The sequence below is a fragment of the Heloderma suspectum genome, chromosome 4 (genome assembly GCF_057233095.1).
Source record: "Heloderma suspectum isolate Gila_16-S chromosome 4, 16-S_ref, whole genome shotgun sequence".
NCBI lineage: Eukaryota > Metazoa > Chordata > Lepidosauria > Squamata > Helodermatidae > Heloderma > Heloderma suspectum.
Window position 1 is genome coordinate 4,814,702 of NC_139461.1, and position 21,305 is coordinate 4,836,006.

The following is a 21,305-nucleotide window of genomic DNA, read 5'->3' on the forward strand; positions in this document are numbered from 1 at the left end:
GGTAGGAGGCCAGCTGTTGCCTGAGCTTGCGGGCCAGGGGCAAGCTCCTGCGTGCACCAGGGACTCCAGGCTGCTGTGGGGGCTAGCTGAGCCGGCTCTGAGCAGCCAGGGTTCGGCCAAGGGCTTGGCCCCGAGTCTTCCCTCTTCTTGTTCCTTCCTCCCACCAGTGTTTGGGATGGTGCCTTTCCTCAACTCCATTCTGGGGACCATGCTGCCCATGCTGCTGATGGCCAAGCAGGAGAGCATGAAATCGGTCTTCTGCTACGGTATGCCGGTGGTCCTCTTCCCTCTGCGCTGTGACTTGCGTGGGTAGATGTGGGCGGGGGCAGGCTGGCCCCGGGGAGGTCATAGGCTAGGCTGCTTACGCTGTGCGGCCATGTTGAAGCGCAGAACGTGCTCTCGAGCCAAACCTGGAAATCCTCCCGCGTTGCATGTCTCTCCGTTAAGCGCTTTTATCCCTAAGGCTAATGAAGTTTTCCACGTGCCCCACAAAACAGCCTTCAAATGAAAGGACATTCCTTACCCCGCCAGTCAGAAGATGATTGGCAGGACGTCCTGCCAACCCTTGATAGTGGGGGCATTCCTACCATCCATGCATGTAATTGGCATTACACCTGGAAAGCTCCCAGCTGTTAAGCTTGCCTGTAAGTCAGCAGAAGCTCTGTCCAGGTGAGAATTTCCAGGTTGTTCCTGTTGCAGACCTCCTGCCTGTGCCTCGGCATCACTGAAATTCCACAGAACCCGGTTTGGAGGGGGCTCTGGCGCTCATCTGGCCCAGCCCCCTGCTCAGTGCTGGCTCTGCCCTGTGGGTGCAGCTGCCCCCCGACAGGTGGCCTCCCAGCCTCTGCTTGAGTCACAGAGGAGAGCCCACCGCTTCCCGAGGCCATCTGGCCCACTCTGGCATAGCTCTTGCTGTCAGGAAGTTCCCCCCAGTGCTCAGTGACGCTTGTTCCCCTGTGATTTCGAGCTATTGGTGCTAGTTCTCTGGAGCAACAGAGAACAGTCCTGCTCCACTGTGCCTGACAGCCTTTCTGGTGTTTGTAGACCGCTACCGCATCTCCCCTCCGCCTTCTCCAGGCTAAACGTACCCTGCTCTTGGAGCCATTCCTCAGAGAACCTGGTTTCCAGGCCCCTCACCACCCTGGTCTCCCTTCTCTGGATGTCCCCTCATTTGTCACTCTCCTCCTTAAAATGGGGCATCCACAGCTGGACATGGTGCTCCAAATGCAACCTGACCTGTGCAGAGTAGAGGTTCTGTGGGGCTCAAAAAGGCTTCTGCTAGCCATCCTGTCATTAGCACCAATCCCCTGGCCATCTGTAGTGCTGGAGGCAGTGAGCGTAGCGCATGCCAGACCTGGGTGCCTTGGGTGCATGTGGAAAAGAGATCTAGATTCTGATGGCAACTACTTTGACTTAAGAGGCGGGAAGGCAGGAGGGACTCTTTCCTCAGGGGAGCTGGTATTTGCAAGGGAAAAGCCATCTCCTCCCACCCCCAGCATGGCCTCCGGATTCAAGGGACCTGCTGCTGCTATGGGGTGGTAACTGACGTGCAATCCCTGACGTGCGATCAAGAGCATCAGGGTTAAAATAAATGGAGCAAAGAATAAAAGGAGCATGGTGGTCAGAGTCTACTACCAGCCACACAATCAAAGAGAAGACAAGGGTGAAACTTTTGAGAAGCAAATTGCCAGTGTTTCAAGGAAGCATGATGTAGTAGCAATGAGCTAAAGCTGAGAACAGCGAGGGATGCTAAAAGCAGCAAAAAGGCTTTCTTCAACTAAGCGCATAGTAAAAGACAGAGGAAAGAAATGGTGTTTCAGCTATTAAATAAGGATGGCAAAATGATAACTGATGACAAGGAAAAGGCAGAAGTGCTCAGTTCCTACTTTGGCTCAGTCTTCTCCCAAAAGAGGGTCTATGACCCTCCCGGCAAAGGCGAAGTACAGGCTGAAGGGGCAGGATTGCAGCTTGAGATCGACAGGCATATGGTCAAGGAACACCTAATTACTTTAAATGAATTCAAATCTCCGGGGCCAGATGAACTGCATCCTAGAGTAATAAAGGAACTGGCAGAAGAACTCTCAGAACTACTGTCTATTCTTTTTGAGAAATCATGGAGGACGGGGGAAGTGCCAGAGGACTGGAGGAGGGCTAATGTTGTCCCTATCTTCAAAAAGGGTACAAAGGAGGAACCTGGGAACTACAGACCAGTCAGTCTGACATCAATCCCTGGGAAAATTCTGGAGCAGACGATAAAGCAATCCATCTGTAAGCACCTTGAAAACAATGCAGTGATTACTTGAAGAAAACATGGATGTGTCAAGAACAAACCCTGCTAGACTAATTTGATCTCATTTTTGGATCATTTAACCTCCCTTGTGGACTGTGGGAATGCTGTGGACATCATACACCTCAAGTTCAGCAAAGCTTTCAACAAAGTGCCCCATGATATCCTGATGAGCAAACTAGCTCAAAGTGAGCTAGGTGAAACAACGATCCGGTGGATCCACAGTTGGCTACAGAATCGGACTCAAAGAGTGCTTATTAATGGGATCTTCTCAAAGTGGGGAGAGAACGAGTGGGGTACCGCAGGGCTCAGTCCTGGGCCCAGTGCTCTTCAACATTTTTATTAATGACTTGGAGGAGGAGGTGCAGGGAATGCTTATCGAATTTGCAGATGACACAAAATTGGGCAGGATAGCTCATACCCTGGAAGACAGAAACAAAATTCAAAGTGATCTTGATAAGGCTGGAGTGCTGGGCAGAAAACAACAGAATGAAATTTAACAGGGATAACTGCCGAGCTCTGCACCTAGGAAAAAGAAACCAAATGCACAGTTAAAGGATGGGGTATACTTGGCTCAACAATACTACAAGTGAGAAGGATCTTGGAATTGTTGTAGATCGCAAGCTGAATATGAGCCAACAATGTGATGTGGCTGCAAAAAAATGTGTACTTTGGGCTACATTAATAGAAGTATAGCTTCCAAATCTCATGAAGTACTAGTTCCCCTCTACTCAGCACTGGTTAGGCCTCCTCTGGAGTACTGTGTCCAGTTCTGGGCGCCACATTTTAAGAAGGATGCAGACAAACTGGAGAGGGTTCAGAGGAGGGTAGTGAAGATGATCAGGGGACTGGAAACAAAGCCCTATGAGGAGAGACTGAAAGAACAGGGCATGTTTAGCCTCGAGAAGAGAAGACTGGGGGGCGATAGGATAGCGCTCTTCAGGGACTTGAAAGGTTGTCACAGAGAGGAAGGCCAGGATCTCTTCTCAATCATCCCAGAGTGCAGGACATGGAACAATGGGCTCCAGTGACAGGAAGCCAGATTCCAGCTGAACTTCAAGAAAAACGTCCTGACTGTAAGAGCAATACGTCAATCGAACCAATGACCTAGGGAGGCGGTGGGCTCTCCCACACTGGAAGTGTTCAAGATGAGGCTGGACAGCCACCTGTCAGGGATGCTGTGACTTGGAGTCCTACATTGAGCAGGGGGATGGACTCGATGGTCTTGCAGGCCTCTTCCAACCTCACTATTCTATGATGATTCTTATGTAGCTTTGCAGTACTTCAGTGAGAGCATCCAGGAGTACCTGGCGAACCTGGACAAAGCGCCCGATCCAACCGTGAGGCGAGATACCTTCTCAGGCGAGATCTTCAGTGCATATGAAGTGCTCTTCAACAGCTGGCTTCAGAGCCGGGAAGCCAAGGTGGGATGGGCAATCCAGGCTGGGCTTGAGGTGGAAGGAGAAAGGAGCTGAGCGCCCCCCCGCCCATCACTCTTGGCCTGTGCCGATCTCCAATTGCTCTGTCTGGGCGGCAGGGGAGTTGGTTTATCAGTGTCATTTGGAGGTGGGCTTTCCATCCATTAGGCTCCAGGTGGCTTGCATTGGCTGGCACCCAGTGTTCCCCCTTGTCCCTGCACTCCCCACTCTGCTGCAGAGCAAATCTCCCTCCCCACCCCTAGCCAGGGCCAGATGCAGTGTGTGGGTTGTCTTGTTTGTTTATTTTATGCGTACCTTGGTTTTTACCAAAAAATGGCACTCAAGCGGCTTGTTCCTGGCTTCTATTTTCTCTCCTTGCCCTTCTAAGACTGGGTGTTGGTAAGCAGAGCCTCTTAGCCCCACCAGATGCTGGAGCCCGCAGTTGCCAGGCCCAGCAGCTTTTTGTCTAAATGAAGTCCTGTTCTGCTTGCCGTGGCAGCTCTTTTGTGCGCACAGTAGCTGGACTCCAGGGTTCCCTGAAACCTGCAGGGAGTGGGACTGGAGGGGAAAGGGCCACGTTCTCCCCAGAGCGATGGCTCTCCAGATGGTGTGCTCTTAGCAAAGCTCCTAACCTAGTCAGGCAGCGGATGTGGCAACAGTCTTCCACGCTCGCTCGAGTGTGATGCTGGTTTCCTGCCTGGGGGTTGTTCCTCTCTTCCCTATGTTTGAGGGAGGGGCCGTTAACGCAGCCCTTAATTAATCCTAGCGGCGGCAGAGCTGAGTCCAAATGGCTGGATTGGAAGGGCTGGTCACAGTCGTGTTGACTGCTGCAGGTGGTGTCTCGGAAGGCCGGTGACCTGTCTGTCTCTCCGCAGCTGAGACTTGCTGTTGTGGATGCCCTGGGTCCCATGTGCCACCTCGTGCCCAATGTGAAGCTGGAGGAGCAGCTCCCTCGCCTCATCCCTGGCATCTTGGCTCTCTACAGGAAGCCGGCAGAGGCCTACCACGTCTCCAAGGTTGGTGCGACATGTGACCAGGGTGGTGCCTGTTGGCGTGCTGCCCTGCTCCAGGGGCTGGGAGAGGTGGGGGCCTTTGCTGCAGAAGCTCAGTGGTTCCTTGGGCCCCTAGCCATCCCTGTGCAATGCCAAGGCTTCCAGAAGGAGAGGCCAGGCAGGTTGGCGCTCTGCTGTCCTTTCTGCAACTCCAGGAACTTCTCTGGTTTATGTTCTGGGCAGTTGTGTCATAGCAGATGCTGCTGGTGCAAATGCCAAAAGCCTGTTATTAGCTGGGGAAGATCTAACTGAACACAAGGATTACGAAGGCATCTGGCACAACAAGGTGCCATGCCTAGAGGGCTTGCGTATTCCATCGCCGGCAAGAGAGGGGGGTGTGTGTGTGTGTGTGTGTGTGTGTATGTAGAGGATTGACAAGGAATGGGAGGGGTGAGTTAAGTGGTAGAAGAGCAGGAAGGTGTGATCAGGGCTGTTCTGTAGGGGAAAGGCTTGGCTGAAGGAGTCAGGAGGAGAACTGGCGTGGCTGTTCAGGCACAGGGAGCAACATCACAGGGGGTGGGAGCAGGCTAAGGGGGCAGGCAGTGGGTGAGCTTTTTATGTGAAAAGAGGGGCAGGAAGGAGTGAGGTGCAGGACCTTGGGTGGAGCTTGTGCTCCCCCCAGGCCAGCACACTTGCTGTCCAAGACCTCCCTCTCATCAAAGCGAGGAAGAGATGATGCAGCTTTGCTACCTTACCCAAGGCGGTGAGCAGCCTGGGCTTGGGAAGAGCCTGTGCAGCAACAGCACGGGGGTGGGAGGAGTGGCGGGAGGAATGGGAGGGAAGCACTTGCTGCTGGAGCTCCTCCAGTGGCACAGCAGGCCACTCACCACCTTGGCAGCTGCGTCATCTCATGCTTGCTTTGATGGTGACATGAGGGAGGCCAAGAGCAGCTGGGGTGTGGCCTGTCTACCATCACCTTGAGGTTCGTGGGTTCAGACACGAGGGAGGCCATGAACTAGTCCAATCCAGGAAATACTGACACCCAAGGAAGGGATGGGGGTGAGATGAAGCTGAGGGCAGTGCATTAAGAGATGATTGGGCGTCAGAGGAAGGACACGCAAATAATGTACGTTGGTGATTGCTCCCGTCCATAAGATGTCATTCGCTTACTGTTCTCAATGGGACTGGGCCAGTGCAGCCATGGCCCTGCTGCCTGGGGATGATGAGATCTGGGGATGATGAGATCTGCTGCCTGGGGATGATGAGATCTGCAGCCCAACACAGCTGAAGGGCACTAGGTTGGGGAAGGTTGGTCTAGTGGATTCTGTGGGTGAATGTACTTCTCTGGATGGGCGGTAGAACTGTGGATCAGGCACTGTTACTGCATCATTTTTTAGCTACGGCCATGTTTTTTGTGTTCTATGATTGAAAAGTGGTCGTCTCCCTGTTACTATAGGTCTTGATGTACCTTTGCGTAAATGGAATAACCCTGGTGTTATCCTAATTCATCACTTACTTGTAAGCCTCAGAGGGTTCAGTGGATGGAGGAGGTGAATCAAGAAGTTTCTTGATGTTTGAATTCTCAGACTCACCTGAAAAAGGAAAGTGCTGAGGTGGAGGCTTCTAATATTGATAATGGCCTGCTGTGTCCTCTTCCTTGGAAACTCTTCTCCAGGAGAAATTTAAATCTTATGTTGAATCAGGTGCTGGAAGTAATTGGCCTAGGGGAAAAAGTGGTTGATAAGGACTGTGGCTAGCTAATAAACAATGGCAAACCATGCATTACAAGTATAGATCAAAAGACAAAGGCAGCTGTGTTGGTTGTAAGAAACTTCCAAAATCTGTATAATGTGATACTCTTATTAGGCCAGTTCAGAGTGCACAAGAATGTGCAAGCTTTTGAGGTCTCTGGATTTCTTAATCAGGCAAGGTGTTCCAAAAAGCAGGGGTGGGGAGGCAGACTAGATGTTGTGGCTAGGATGTCTGCATGATCGGAGTCTTAAGATGATGATGGAGGAAGTGGGGCGGGGGGTTGCAGACCTTCAGTTTGGTTTCTGCCAGGTAATGTGATGCTTTCAGTTTCCCCATGACTGCTGGATAGAACAAAGTCTCAGACAATTGTAGATCTATTTTTGTGAACATAAAATCCACCTGTTAACTCAAAATTGTCTCCATCCAGTATCTGCATTTATCTCCAGCTCATGTTGCCTCAGCATCTACGTTTGCCTAGTTGATCTGTCTTCCACCAACCAAGGAACCCCTCTGGTTTGCCCTGGATGCAGACAGAGTTGAGTTAACGGCTGGGCTGCAGGCGTGGGTGACGCCATGCAGGTGTATGATGTGAATGTTCTGGTCTGCCACTTCCCAAGAGGCGCTAACCCAGTGCTGCAATGCATCCCCCTGACAGAGTTTGTGCCAGATCCTTGAAGCGTCTGTCAACACAGGCAGCCGCACTTTGGACACACAGTTGGACACCCTCCTCGGTGCCCTGCACCTCCAGGTAGGAAGGCGGCTGGGTCGGGAGGGCAAGCCCCCGGCGGTCCTCTCTCCAGGCTGCTCAGTGTAGAATGCAGGGGGAGGGGTGTGGGTGGAAATGACGCCCACCCTTGGGTGTTACGTGGTGGGCTCTCTTTTTGCTGGGCAGGAGCCTAGGTTTGAAATGCAGGCAGATCTCCAGTGGGACCTTTTCTCTGTGCTGTACTCAGATGCCAGCTACAGTCAGTGGGCGTTTCTGGGCTCGACTGAACTCTCCCTCCCCAGACAGCCACTTATTTGGCTTTGCCCTCTTGGCTGGGCTAAGAGCAAACGAGGCCAGGAGAGAAAGACCTGTGGAGGCCCCAATTTCCGGACAAATAGCGGATGTTTCTACTCGGCCTTCCCTGGAATGGCAGTGGGTCTTGTGCTGCGTGGTGTGCGTTGCCTGGTGGCGTCCACTGATCCTGGCAGTAGGCGCTGCTCTGGGTGGCTGCTGGCTGCGGCCCTGCTGCCTGGGCGCCTTCCCGCTGGAGACACCCAGGACTGGGCCTGGAGCTCCCTTTGCAAAGCTGGAGCTCCCTTCGTTGGGTGTGTGGATGGCGCCCAGAGGGGGTGTTCTGGGTCGGATCTTCTGGACAGCCTCTGTGGAGGTGTTGGGCGAGGCCCGGGTTCAAATGCCCCCTCAGCCCTGAAGCTCCCTGGATGGTCGTGGGACAGCCTAACCCACCTCGTAGGGTACCGGCTAGGACAGGATGGGGCGCGCCATGGAGGAAGGGGAGGATCAACATGTCCTGAGTCAGCTGAAGAGTTCTGAGGGTGTTTGGGCCACCTTACCCCATCACCTCTAACTGGCCTTTTCTCCTCCCTGGGCAGATCTGTGCCCCTCTAGATTCATCTGTACCAGTCCCGTTGAAGAATCACAATGAGGTCCTTCGGTGCTTCACTGTACTTGGTAAGAGCCCAGAGAGCTGTTCTGCTGGGGGGTATTGCTGTGAATAGGCACCTGCTAGCAGGCTCCTTGCATGTAAGTGGCCGTGCGCAGGACATCTGGCCCGACTCTGTTCCAGGCTCTGCGAGTTCTGCCATCACTCTGCATGCATGTGGAATCGAGTCCAGAAACCTCCTTGAGGGTGAACAGTCCAACACCCAAGGCTGCGGAGATGGACTTGGGGGCAGCACCTGCGGAACTATCAGGATGGGGGGTGGGTGAGATTTGCTGGGGGCGGGGCTTCTTGCGAGCTGCACACATGGCGGGGCCGAGTTTGCGCATCAGTGAGAGGGGTCGACCTCTGTGTTCCCCAAGGCAGAGCTTTGGGGCTTGGTCAAAGTGCAGCACAGCCGCAGCCAGGGGCCTCATTTGTGGCTGCTCCCGCCTGGGCTGTCTGTGGCCTGGGTGTGACGGGCTGCCCTGCACGAGGGCCCTTCCAGGCCCTCTCGTGGCCTGCCTGCGTCACAGTGTTTTGTGTCTGGGCAGCCTCTCCTTGCTGGAGCGGGGCACGTTGCTGCAGTCTTGCCACAAAGGAAGCTTGTGGCATTTGGGGGTGTGGCGATCGCTCCAGCACACTGACCTTCCCAGCCACGAATGGTGGCGGTGGAGCCAGTGTGTTGAGCAGCGTGTGCGTGTCGGGGAGATGCTCGGAGTGACCTGCAAAACGACCTTCCTTCGCCTTGCAGGTGCTGGCGTTCAGGTAGCGCTGCTGCCGTGTGAACTGGCCCTCAGCCAGGAGTTTCACACCCTTTCCAGATTTGGGGTCTCTTTGCCGCGTCGTAAATGCTGGGTTGCTGCTCCTTCATTTCAGAGCTCTGGAAACCTGTCTTGAAGGACGTGTTTTTGTTAGGGGTTCTGGTTTTCCGGCACTGCTGTGTCACCGTGGGAGTGTGACTTTCTTCTTTCTCCCTCCAGCTAACACCTCCCATCCTCTCCTCACTTCCGTGATCTTTTAGCAAGTTAGTACTTAAAGTGAAGCTCAGCGCTCCCCCCCCCATGGTATTGCTAAGCAGGGTGTGTTCCGGTGTGCTAACTGCTGTGCAGAATTCCCATCTCCTCCTCTCATCTCTGCCGCGCCCCGCTTCACCATTTCCTGCGTGTTTCAGCTGTTTCAAGGCCAAATGCTTTTCCAGAGTTCATCTCTCAGGCTTTATTTAAAAAGTGGCCCGCCCCCAGGCCATTATGTGACCTCTGGCCCTGGACAAGGTCAAGCGCGAGTGTGGTGCTGCGCTGGCAAGCCTGGTGTGTGGCTGTCTGGAAGGCCTTTGGATGTTTGGCAAGAACTGGTTGTGGCTGGGCTCGTGCCTGCGCTGCACCCATGGCAGTGACGGTTGCCTGGGCTTCTGTCTCTTGCAGCCTCTTCGTTCCCTGACCGCGTGCTTGGGTTCCTGCTTCCAAAGCTGGAGTCCAGCAATGAGAGGATGCGGGTGGGAACCCTGACCATCCTGCGGCAGATCATCAACAGTGCCTGTGAGTGTGTGTGTCGGGGGGCCCGGTCCCCTGTGGAGGAGGAGCAGCCCTTCCAAGGTCCCCTTCCATCCCTGCACTCCCCGCTCCGCCTTCCCTGGTGGGCTGACGCTGAGCCCCAGCTGGGCTGAGCCCCAATTGTAATACTCCTGCACAGGTTTACGCCACACTTTGCCCCACAGTGTTGCGCTTCCTGACTCTTGTGGCTTGCAATGGATCTAGCCCGGGGGTGGGCAACTTGTGGCCTTCCCCATGAGATGGACTGCAATTCCCATCAGCTGTAGCTGGCATAGCCAGTAGTGAGGGAGGATGGGATTTGCAGTCCGACAGCATCTGGAGGGTCACAAGCTGCCCCCCCGGGCTAGCCTTCAGTTGGCCACCCTGTGTCTGCTCCTGAGCCGAGCCCCACGTTTGTCTCCCAAGCTGTGGCTCAGGGTGGCTACGCCGGGCGACTGGGCTATCTCAGAGTGCCTGGGCAGGGCTTTGAGCCTTCGTTTGCTTCCCTGCCTGTCCCTGGGAGCTGCTCCCACTGCAGCATGTCCAAGGGCACATCCGCCCTCCTCCCCTGGGCTGCCTGGAAAGCCACTGTCTCTCCCTGGCTTCCACTGTCGGGCGGAGCTGGAGCTTGGCACTCGGCATTGCAAGGCTGCCTCCTGGTGCTGCGCCAACGCTCATGCTAGCCGTCGTCCATCTTTCCTCGGAGATGGCCCAGGACTGCAGCCTTCAAGCTCAGGCCCTTCTTGGGGCAAGGGGAGGCCTGCTTCTTTCTCTTCCCTGCTCCTGATGGGCGCCGAGTGCCCCGCTGTAGCTGGTGCTTTGGCCCGCAGTCCTGGCCTGTCGAATTTTGCTTATGTCCCCTTTCTGCCCAGCCTCTCAGATGGAGATAAAGAAGCCCTTCATCCTTTCTTCCATGAAGCTGCCTCTGCAGGACAACAGCAACAAGGTGAGTGGCGGCGGCTCTCCTAGCCTTGCCTGCCGCTCCTCTGGATGTCCCCCTCCCCGTGTCTGCTCAGTGCTGGCCGTGCTAATCTCCAGCCTGGTATCAGTGCATGTTAGTGTCTTATCCTGACTTTAAAGAGAAATTAGCGTTTATATAGTACTTCAGCTGTTTAAAGCACTTCACATGAATGATCTCGGTCTGGTTGGCCTTGTAGCATCGCTCTGTTGTGGATGGGGTGAAGTTGAGGGGAAAGTTTATGGCTCAGGAGAGATGAACTTGGACAGGAAAGGGAGAGGAGCAGGGCTGTTCCTGTACAGAAGAATCCAGGGCTATGGATGGCGCACTCTGTCAGACTCGGTGCTTCTTCTGGAGGCAGTCTGGATCTAGCGCAGGCAGTTGCCAAGGCAAATTATTTTTCTTGAATCAGAGTTGGAAAGGACCTCTGAGATCACCTAGTCCAACCCCCTGCTCAGTGCAGGCTCTGCACCTCAGGGTGTGGCTATAGCCTTTCTGAGGTGGCCATGCGGCCTCTGCTTAAATACTTTCAGCGAAGGAGAACTCGCTAAAGAGGCAGCCTTTTCCACTTTTGAACAGCACTTACCAGTGGCAGGTTCTCCTGACGTTTATCCGAAACCTTGTTCCTTGAAGTCTCTACCTGGCCGTTCTGTTATAGCAGATTGCACGGATTTCCGGCCATACTTTATATAGTAAATTTTTGTCCTGTCCTTCAGCAGTACACTCAGGGTAGCTGACAGTAAAAAGCAAATACAGTGAAAGGGTACGAATAGCCCAATTGCAGGATAAGATGGAGGCAGATTAAATGGCATTCGCTGATGCTTTGAAAGGGCCTTGCCTGGAGCTGAAAAGAGGACTGAGTGGGCGCTGAGTGAGCCTCTCTGGGGAGGGCACTCCGCAGGCAGGTGCCACAGCCCAGGAGGGCCTCTCCCCACACACCTAGAGAGGGGCTTCCGATCTCGATGCCTTGGGGGCAAATGCAGTCCTTTTTGACCCACTCCATGCCTGAAAGCCTCAGGGGCAAGGGGGATGTGTGTTGGCCTCTGGTCTACACGGGGATGGGTCATAACAGCAGCCTGCCCTGTTGGCAACTGCCCTGGTTGCTTCCCTGCAGGTGAAGCGGGCAGTGGTCCAAGTGATTAGTGCGATGGCCCACCATGGCTACCTGGAACAGCCAGGCGGAGAAGCCTTGATCGAGTTCCTTGTCCGCCAGTGTGCTCTTCCTCTTGACCAGGTAAGGCTCTTCTGGCAAGGGGGCAGCAAAGAGGCAGCTGCTTTTGCTGGCGGGGAGTGGCTGAGCTGGCCCTGGGGTGCGAAATGCACTTAGCGGTGGCCAGGAGAGAGGTGGCCAGAAGAAGCTTGGGTGGGAGAATGTGAGCAAAGGCAACGAGGGAGGGCAGCTGGCAAAGCCCCGGGAGCCTTTTGTGGGCGCCGCCTGCACGCCCCAGCACCGGCCCAGCACCGGCCCAGCAGCCAGCGGGCAAGACGCTTGCCAGCTTCCTTGAGGGAGCAAGCCGCTCAGCTGTCGAGGACTCTGTTGGGAAACATTTTTTCCCGTCCCCTTCCAAATGACCCTGGCATGGAACTGGTCTGTTACCGTGGCCACACACAGAGCTGGTATTTCCATGGAGCCACCCATGGTCAGGATGGGCCTTAGTTGATCGGTCAGATCAGCTCCAGTTCAGTATAGACACGAGCCCCCTTGCCTGTATTCTGCCCCCCTCACTGTAAGAATTCTCCCCAGGACAGTGTCCATTACAAAGCTCTGCATCTGCTGCCAGTTTCTCCAAGGCATCACCTGCACTGGGGCTTTGTTTCAGTAGCTTCACCAGAGTTAAATGTTGGTTAAAGATCAGGGGCGACACCTGATGCTTGCTGAGTTTCCTGGTATTCGCCAGCTGAACTGTAAAAGATGGGACTTGGGTCAGCATGTGCACTGAAGTCCCACACAGAGCAAAAACAGTCGCGTGCTCCTTGTGCAGAGAGCAGCGCAAGTGCGTGCTGGCAGGGCTGAGGGGGCACGGGTGGGGCTCAGCAAGCTGTTGGTGTTGGAGAAACAAGGAGGGTCGGAATCGGTAGAGCAAAGGGGGCTCCTTGGAGCAAGCGTGCGTGTGTGTGCCCCTCGGACTGGCTGGGTGTGAAACACAGTGGAATTGCCAGCGGCTGGCTTCTGAATGGGCTTTAGTGGGCTGGGTTTGGCCTGCAAATCCCAGCCCAGGTGCCCAGTGTGATGTGCCATCTCCTGAAACCTCGCCAAAATGGGTTGTGGGAATGTGGAGGCTGAAGAGCTGCCCCCCCCCCCCCCCCGGTGGTTGTGGGCTCGATGGACCACAGTAGGATCCACAGAGGACTGGCTCTGGTTCCGCTTCCCCAGGGGCCTTGGTAAGGCTGCTCGTGGGGCGTGTCTGAATCATGTGTCTCCTCAGTCCTCCCAGCTACCCCAGAGACATTCCCTGGAAACAGAGGACTTGGCGGACAGCCAGGTCCGGGACATCAGCGTGAGCACGCTCTTCCTCATCAGCAGCACCGTCGACAGGATGGCTGACGTGAGTCTGCGTGTGGCGGGGGCAGGCAGGGCAGGGCTCCCCGGCGAGGGCTCTGCTCCCCACGCAGCCGTGCTTCAAGCAGCTGTGCGGCGTCTACTTCACCGGCAGCCAAACCCTGCTCCCCACTGAGTGAGGTGCCCTTCCTCTCGGTCCGTAGCCTGGGAAGCACCCGGGAGTTTGCGGGCTGCTGCTCAGCTTCTGCACGGCATGCTCTGGGCAGCAGGTGGGCCACTTCGAAGCAGCAGCTTGCTCAGAAGCAGCTCAGTTCCTGGAAAGAGCCCAGGGCGCCGTGCTCAGCCTGCGTTTGCTCGGGGGAGGCCCGTGTGCCCAGAGCGCCAGCGGCTTCGAGGATGCGCACGTTTCTGTGCTGCTTGGGCCAGTCTCGCTGGTAGTGGGGAAAGACACAGGAGGGGGAGGCAGTGGGTGCTTTGTGCAGCAGGGAGGGCTTGGTATTTGCAGGCAGCACGGAGGAATCTCCGCCCCCAGCCTTGTACCGTGAAGGAATCTAGCTCAGTTGCTTCGGCTGGCTGGCTGGCTTGCAAGGGGAGCTGTCCACTGAAGAACAGAAGAGCCCTGCTGGATCGGGCCACGGGGTCCATCTAGTCCACTGTTCTGTTCACCAGCTGCCCACGGGAGACCTGCAAGCAGGGCATGAGGCAGCACCAGGGTAGAGGGGTGGTGGGGCTGCTGCTCTGCCCTGCAAAGGTGGCTGCTTGTGCCCTGCAGGTTCTCTGGCCTTACCTTCTGGAATTTGTGACGCCCATACACCTGACCAATGCCTTGACCCCGCTCTGTAAGAGCCTCATCTACCTGGCAGCCCAGAGGCAGGAGAAGGAGGATGCCCACCTCCAGCTCCCCTATGATGCCAAGGGTTCGTATCCCGCCACGGGAGGCCGTGCTGGCTGGGGCTCTCCTGGGAGTGTGAGTGCCTTGCTAAAACCTTGGTGTGCACAGTTGGCTCCTGCTGCAAGGAAAGCTGAGCTGTGATGCACCGACTCCGTGCAGAGAGCAGCTGGGATGTCTCCCCAGTCCCAAGCCCCTCTGGCAGGGGTGGGGGGCGGGGGTGGGCCAGTGTCTGTGAGATGCTTGGTGCCAGCTCCAGCAGGCGGCTGCATGGCCGTATTCTTCCCTGCCAGAAGAGGGCCTTGGCGTCTGGGTCTTGGCAGTGGTGACTCCGCAAGACCATGTCTGTTGCTCTGCTGGAGGCTCTTCTGCCTGTGGCAGCATAGTTGTGCTTCAGACGCTGCCTGTCCCCTGCTCCAAGCACACGTCTTCCCACACGTGGCTGTTTTGTTTGGAGGTCTCATAGGGCTCCTTCCTTCCTTCCTTTTGCAGCGAACCTCCCATCCCCGCACGCGCTAACGGCAAGGATGCTGGTAAGTGCTCTGAGGCAAGACTGGACTGAGAGCGGACAGGCCTGGGCAGGGCCCCCCCTCAGGCTGCACAAGTGTGGTGTGAGGAGAGCCCTGGGGAGCTGAACTGAGAACGGCTCTCCCACGGCCTGTCCTCTGCTCTGAATAACCGGAGTGGATTTGGGGCATGAGAAGCCGATGTGCCCTCCTGTTTCTCCTCCTCAAACAATCCCATTGGCTCAGGCTTCCCCGATGGGGGCACACACGGTGCCGACTTCCATGCTTCATGCAGTTTGCCCCAGAACACGTTGCTCTTGCACTGCTTCCTGCCACACGTGTAACTTGTATTGCTGCCCTTGGACAAAGGTGTCACTCCTCAGGCCAGCCCTCTGCAGTTGGACTGCCCCATAGCATTGGTGGGAAGGGTGTTTTGCTGCCGTGAGCACTTCCCCCCGCTGCCACTGGCCAGAGGGCACCCAGGCTCCAGTGACAGCCAGGGCCTCTGTGCTGGAACTCCCCAGCCCTCTGTGGCAGCGAGTGCAAAGACCCTGCCAGGGCCTAGAGTGATTCTCGCCTTGCAATCTGCTTGCTCTGCTCCTGCTTTCTCTAACCCAGGTCGTAGCTTCCCGTCCCTACTTAGGGGAAGGCCGTGGGGCAGCAGCCCTTCGTCTGCTGGGCGTATTGCAACTCAGTGTCCACAAAGCCCTCAGGCAGCTGTGGGGCAAGAGGATTCCTGCTCTAGTGGAACATCTGGAAGGTAAAGGGGGCGGCAGGCTCGCTGGGTGGAGGCCCACTGTGGGTGCTGCCACGGGGAGCGCAGCCCTTTCGCCTCCAGGAAGTGGCTCCCTTAGCAGAGGGCTGTCTTGCCCCATATTGGGTTCAACCAGGGGGCCATATCTGCCCCACAGGCTGAAGCTGGCTTGGCAGTGATTCCTCCTTCCAGGGAGACCTGGGACTGTCCCTCTGCTGAGCGGGCTAAAGATCTCCAAGCCTGAGCAGAGGGAAGCTGTGAGAGTGACGCGGGGGATCTTAGTTCAAGTGGACAGGGTGTCTGCTCTGTCCGTCTGCATTGGCACACGAGGCCCATGCCTCCCAAGCCAAGTCCTGGCGTCTCCATGCTCAGAGGCTCCGGAGCAGAGCCGAGGGTGGGCCGGTGGGTGTGGGGGTTGCCTCTCCCTCTGATACCGGGGAGCCATTGCCAGTCAGTGCTGAGCTAGGTGGACCCCTAGTCTGGCGGAGTAGACAGCCCATTGCCTCTGGGCTCAAAATCCCACTCTTCCAGGGAGAAATACCCGACTACTGTTCCTAATGTTTTAACAAGCCTCCAGGAGCTCCTGGACTAAAAGCTCCCTCAGGGCTTCGGCCTCCCTCAGGGCCAGGCGAGAGGTGCTGCAGCTCCTGGGGCAGGGGTGCCATGCGCGGTTGAGCTTGTTGGCCTGGGGGGCAGGGGGCTGGGCCCTGGGCCCACCTGTTCTTTGCACGTGGCTGCCGAGCTTTGCGATGCAGACCAGAAACCGTGATGTCGCCCTTCTCTCTCCCCTGCCTGCATTCCTCCAGCACACACGACGGCATCCCTATCCCAGAAGGAATGGGAGGAGCAGCTGCTTGCGGTAAGGGGATCTTCTCAGCAGAGAGAGGAGGGGGCCTGTGTACTGAGGATCAGCCAGAGCAGTTCACTGGGGTGTTCTGAGGGCAGAAAGTCCTTGTCTGCAGGGCGCTGGATGAGGGAGCAGCACATTCCAAAGGCCAGGAACAAACTGCAGGTGGAATCCTCCTCCTGGCGCCTTCGCTCTCCTTCCCACTTCAAAAGTCCAGTCTTTAAAATAACGTTTTATTTGTATTATTTACTCATTATTTAATTTCACTTTTGTTTCTATTTTTTTAACGTATTTTAATTGTTTCCATTCTCTGTTGTGTAACATTGGCCCCCGTGCTCCCCAAGGGTGCTTGTGCTCGTTGGGCATGTAACCCTTTGAGAAATCTCAGCTGAGCCCTCCGTGGAGTTCCCGGAGGAAGCTGTCAGGGATGCCGAGTTCTGATGGCTTCTGTGCTGCCTCCAGAGCCAGAGGCAGGATGCCTGAGCACGCCAGTTTCTGGGGAGCTTAGGTGGGAGGGTGCTAAACTGCCCTCAGGTCCTGCTTTTGGGCTTCCCGTGGGGGCGCCTGGTTGGCCCATGTGTGATCAGGATGCTGGACTAGAGAGGCCCCCTGGGGTCGGATCCAGCTGTGGGGTTCTCCAGATGTACTCCACTTCTGCCCCCATCTTTCTTTTTAAGAAAACCCAACATTGTTTGAAGTTCTGGACTAGCTCTTGGTCCTGGCTGTCTGGTAATTTTTGGCTAATGCGACCCATAAAACCAGTGCCTCTGCCTGCAGTTCCTTGAACAGACCCTGACCACTGTTTCGGACACACCTTGGACTTGCCAGCTGATTCTGGAAATGTGCCGACAGCTGAGTAGTTACAACGGGTCCTGTCTGGAGAAGGTCTGTTGCGTGGGCTGGGCTGGGCTGGGGGGTCGGGGGAGGCTCTCAACAGGCACTAGCATGTTGGCTGGAAGGCCGGCTCTGCCTGTGCTAGTGTTGGCTGCTTCATGCCCCAGTGCCAGCAGAGCTGGCTGAATTAGGCCAGGGCTACTTCAGACTGCTGGGTTTGGTCCCCTGCTCCTGCCTTGGGCAGAGGCGAGCAAGTGGGGGCATCTCCTGGTCTGCTGGTGCACCGCAGTTCCAGCACTTTCCCAGGGCCAAGCTGTCAGATTCTGGCTGGGGTAACGCCTGTTGTTGTCCACCAGAACTTCCTCTACAAATGCATTGGGACCACTTTGGCAGCCTGTGCTAACAAGGATCTAGTGCGGAAACAGCTTCAGGAGCTTCTGGAAACGGCCAGATACCAGGAAGAGGCGGAGAGGGAGGTGAGGACACTGGGCTGGGAGCAGAGAAGCTGCCTCCCAAGCTTTTGCAGGGTGAGCGAGAGTGGGCGGCTCTGGAGCCCCTGTGGCTCGTTGGGCTGCTCTGTGTGCCGCTGCTTGTCCTCATGCAGCTGGAAGGGTCTGGCAAGGGACTTGCCTGGGCCACGGCTGGCGAGGCGAAGAAGTCGAGATCCCAGGCTGCAGCGGTGGAGGGTGCCTGTCTGTTGCGTGTCGGCACCCGGCAGACTGGCTTCTCCTACAGCGCGATGTGGAACTCCCATTGGGCCGAAAGGTCTGGCGAAGGGGGGGCTCTGAAACATGTGGCTGCCTCTGGTGGCCCCCTTCTGTCTGCTTCAGCTGGCCGGGTGTGAATTGTGCCTATGGTGTGGCAGTTGGGGTGTGTCCAGTGATTTAGCATCTGACTTGCAGCCAGCTGGTCTGCTGGAGGGGCCCATGAGCCTGGCCTGGGCGCTGTGCCCAGGAGTCTGCGCAGTCCAGCTTGCGAAGGGGCCCGGACTCGGCTGCCCCTCAGAGGTGGGCGACGACGGCTGCCAGTCCCCAGCTCTCTGGGACCGTGAGCAGGCTGCAGGTGTGCCCCACGCTGGCCCTGCAGATCTCCCCAGGGGAGGGAGTGGGCTTGGTGACTGAGGAGCTATGCTGCTTTCCCTGCAGGGCTTGGCCTCTGGCCTGGGGCTGTGTGCAGTCAGCCACCTGGATGAGACCCTGGCCAAGCTGGAGGAGTTTGTGAAGTCCGATGTCTTCAAAAGGTCTGCAGGGCTGTTCAGCATCTTCAAGGTGAGACCCCCCTCTGCGTGCCCCCCCCCCCCCCCGGCACGTGGGCCTGGCAGCACAGGTCTTCCAGGCACGCACCAAGTGCCCGGGGACAGCATGGCTTCCAGATCTGGAGTCTGCACAAGAGCTGACTTTGCCATCGGCCTGTCTGGCTTCTCCTGGCCATCGTCCGATCCAGGATCGCAGCGACCATGAGGTGGAGAAGGTCAAGAGCACCCTGATCCTGTGCTACGGCCACGTGGCCAAGCACGCCCCGAAGGAGCTGGTCCTGGCCCGGATTGAAGCCGACATCCTCCGGAATGTCTTCCTGTACTTCAACACCAAGGTGCGTCTGGCTGCGTCCCTGCTGCGGGGCGCAGGGGGCTTGTGGTCCCTGTTCGTGGGCTTGGACTCCCGAGTTCTTAATGTGTGTCTCCTTTATTTTGTTCAGGTTCTGGGAATAAAGGTAGAAACCAAGGTACAGTGTCAGGCCCTCCACCTGCACCCCTCTGTCCTCTCAACCTGCTTCTCTCTTCTTTAGCACGGGCTATGGAGACGGAGCAGGAATGTGCCAAGCCCTGGGGCGAGGGGGGTGCTGAAAGCAGAACTGCCCACTGCCCACCCCTTCAGAGGGGTGTAGAATAGGGGACACGATTCACCACTTGCTTCTGGTCGAGTGGGTCTCGACTCTGCTTCCAAAATTAGGGTCTAGCAAATCTCCAAGGGGAAGCGCGCCCCCCTCGCGTGCCTTGCCATGGCCCAAGAGTGGGCATGCGAAGGCGGGGGGGCGGGGCATGAGTGGGTGGGTGGGGAGCTGTCTTAGTGGTGGAGCACATGGTGGTCTGCATGCTGAAGGTCCCAGGCGCCATCCCCCTGAGCTCAGGCTACAGGCAGCGAAAGGCCCTTCCTGCCCGAGAGGCTCGGAGCTGGCCTGCGCTGGGCTGGATGAACCGGCCTGGGGCCTGGCCCAGGACGAAGCAGCTGCCTGTGTCCCTGTGACTGGGCGGATGTTCCCCACCCCGCCGCTTGCCTAAGGAGGTGCTTAGGGGCTGCCGCTGCTCTTGCAGAGCTGGGGGTCAGCAGGGGGAGCTGGGCTCCCCTGCATGGGGAGTGCACCGAGGCGGCCCCTTCCTGCAAAGAGGCCAGAGTGCTGGCCTGCACTGCACGGCAGCCCAGATGGAGCCTTGCTTGTGGGCTGGGCAAGCCTGTGCAGGCTTGGGGTGGCACAAGCAAGCCGCCTACCACACATGAGAGGAGCACCAACTCCCCCTCCCCTCCCCTCCCCTCCCCTCCCCAAAGCCACCAGCCAGAAGAAAAGTAGCAGCACGGCTTCCGGCCAGTCGTGCAAGCACAGAGCCTCTTCCTGGGTGACGTTTCCTCTGGGGAAGCTGCCTAGCAGGGCGTTGGCTGCTGGTCCGGGGAAAGGGGGAACCCAGGGGGCAGGCCCCAGTTGCCTTACCCGAGTGTGCTGCGGGGGCCGTCTGCCCCAGTCTGGGGGCAAGGCCGTGGCGCTGACAGTCCCTGGCTCTGGAAAGGGCGGTGCATGTTGCACGGGGGAGGTGGTGCCACGCTCCTTAGGGTCTTACTAATGCCTTTCTTCTGGTCTGTTGTCTGCACTAACCTCTGTGGGCTTATGCTGGGCAGCCAAGAGGCGGACTGGCAAACCAAGGGGGTGGCAGTGCTGCTGTCCCTCTGGGGGGCCTTGAGGCATTTGGAGGCAGAGCAGCGGGTGGCGGTGGGAGCCGGGGTGGGGGATGCAGCTTTTCTGATGAAATTTCCGGTGGCTTCGGGTTTTGAGAAACCTGGAGTTTTTGCCCAAATGTGCCTTGCTTCCACCCAGCCCTCCCCCCCTGGCCCTTTCTGGCACGGGGAGGATGCTTTGGGGGCCCTGCCGCTTGGAGAAGGCACTGAGTGTGGCACACCTCCACAGGGCACATTCCTTCCTTGCCTGGTGTCTATAAGGTGGACTTGGCGGGTGGAGGCCCAGGGTCGGGCCCAGCCTTGCGCTCTCACAAGGGAAATTCCGGGGCTTTGTATGTCCTACATTTCCCCGTGACCGCACGCTTAAAACGTGCCCCCTACTGTACAGCCTGCCAACCTAGGATATGCCCCAGTGCATCGGATGCAGTGGGCCCTGGCCCACAGAAGTGTGTGCTACCTCCTGTGTGGGGGCCTTCAAGGCGCCTCAAGACTCTGTCCTTGCGCTGTGGGGATCTCTGGTCTTCTCCTGAGTCTGCTGCTGTGAGCCAAGATGAGTCCGGCTGGACTGGGGTCTTGCTCAGCAGTGACCCAACCCTGCGCCAGCAAAAGGGCTGTGAGGCCATGGTCTGGAGCGGGGCCCTTAAGCCCTGGGAGGCGCAGCCCTGCTTGCATAGCCCATGCGTGGGCCCCTTCAGGGTCACCCACCCAGGCTCTACGCACGCTCCGGGCATGCCCGTCCATGCCAGTTGCTGGAGAACATGGGCGGGAGGGTGCTGTTCCCCTCACCCCCTACTTGGGGGTTTGCCACAGGCAGGCAGGCAGGCAGCCACTGTGTGAATAGAATGCTGGATTGGACGGCTCGTGGCCTGATCCAGTCGGCTCCTTCTGCCCTCAGGACCTGACACTGAAGCTGTGTCTCATCCGGAGCATCTGCATGATCTGCCAGGCCATCTGCAGCAGTGCCCAAGCCAGGGACTTCAGCTTCTCCCGCAAGGCTGAGCTCGTTTCGCAGATGGTGGTAAGGAGCCATTTCCCCCTGGGAGCGGCTGCTGCGGGCGTCTGCCAGGCACCGGGCCCGAAGCCGCCTTGGCCGGAGACGTCGGGGGGGCATGCAGCCCAGAATGCCGGCTGCTGAAGAGGGCTCCGCGGAGCGCATTTCCCCCCGTGCCGGGTTCTGGGCAACCCGATGCATTGTAAGGAAGATGAGGGGGCTTCTCAGAATACCGCGACCTAAGCCCGCTGCTACTTGCTCAGCGCTCTTGCAGGTGGGGACACCTCTTTCTCTGGACGGCGCTCAAGGTGCCGGGCACGGCCTGCCGGTCTGCTTCCCCTCGTTCCTCTCCGCGATCCTCACTGCCTCAGGCCAAGCCTCCCCTCCAGACGCACTGCCCACGTGGGCTGGGAAGGATGGGCGTCGCAGCCTAGTGCGCCTGGCCACTGCAGCTGCT

At 57.3% G+C, this 21,305-nt stretch overlaps 1 protein-coding gene across 7 annotated transcripts in view; it reads left to right on the plus strand.

Moving 5' to 3' along the window:
* MROH1 (maestro heat like repeat family member 1) overlaps positions 1 to 21,305 on the plus strand; it is a 57,072-nt gene that overhangs the window by 13,476 nt on the left and 22,291 nt on the right. For 5 of the 7 annotated variants that reach the window (XR_014790808.1, XM_084854733.1, XM_084854734.1 and 2 more), the window contains 19 exons: positions 168 to 266; positions 3,560 to 3,711; positions 4,581 to 4,721; positions 7,105 to 7,197; positions 8,046 to 8,124; positions 9,517 to 9,630; positions 10,497 to 10,570; positions 11,697 to 11,816; positions 13,009 to 13,128; positions 13,855 to 13,999; positions 14,464 to 14,504; positions 15,096 to 15,237; positions 16,038 to 16,090; positions 16,856 to 16,963; positions 17,269 to 17,388; positions 18,058 to 18,180; positions 18,356 to 18,502; positions 18,608 to 18,634; positions 20,753 to 20,875. Coding sequence is in view for 6 of the 7 variants with exons in the window: in XM_084854733.1 (XP_084710859.1) it covers positions 168 to 266; positions 3,560 to 3,711; positions 4,581 to 4,721; positions 7,105 to 7,197; positions 8,046 to 8,124; positions 9,517 to 9,630; positions 10,497 to 10,570; positions 11,697 to 11,816; positions 13,009 to 13,128; positions 13,855 to 13,999; positions 14,464 to 14,504; positions 15,096 to 15,237; positions 16,038 to 16,090; positions 16,856 to 16,963; positions 17,269 to 17,388; positions 18,058 to 18,180; positions 18,356 to 18,502; positions 18,608 to 18,634; positions 20,753 to 20,875 (2,021 nt within the window). In the remaining variant the exon portion in view is untranslated. Of the gene's footprint in view, positions 1 to 167; positions 267 to 3,559; positions 3,712 to 4,580; positions 4,722 to 7,104; positions 7,198 to 8,045; positions 8,125 to 9,516; positions 9,631 to 10,496; positions 10,571 to 11,696; positions 11,817 to 13,008; positions 13,129 to 13,854; positions 14,000 to 14,463; positions 14,505 to 15,095; positions 15,238 to 16,037; positions 16,091 to 16,855; positions 16,964 to 17,268; positions 17,389 to 18,057; positions 18,181 to 18,355; positions 18,503 to 18,607; positions 18,635 to 20,752; positions 20,876 to 21,305 lie in introns of those variants that run through there. The other 2 variants (XM_084854736.1, XM_084854737.1) reach the window with 2 other exon arrangements.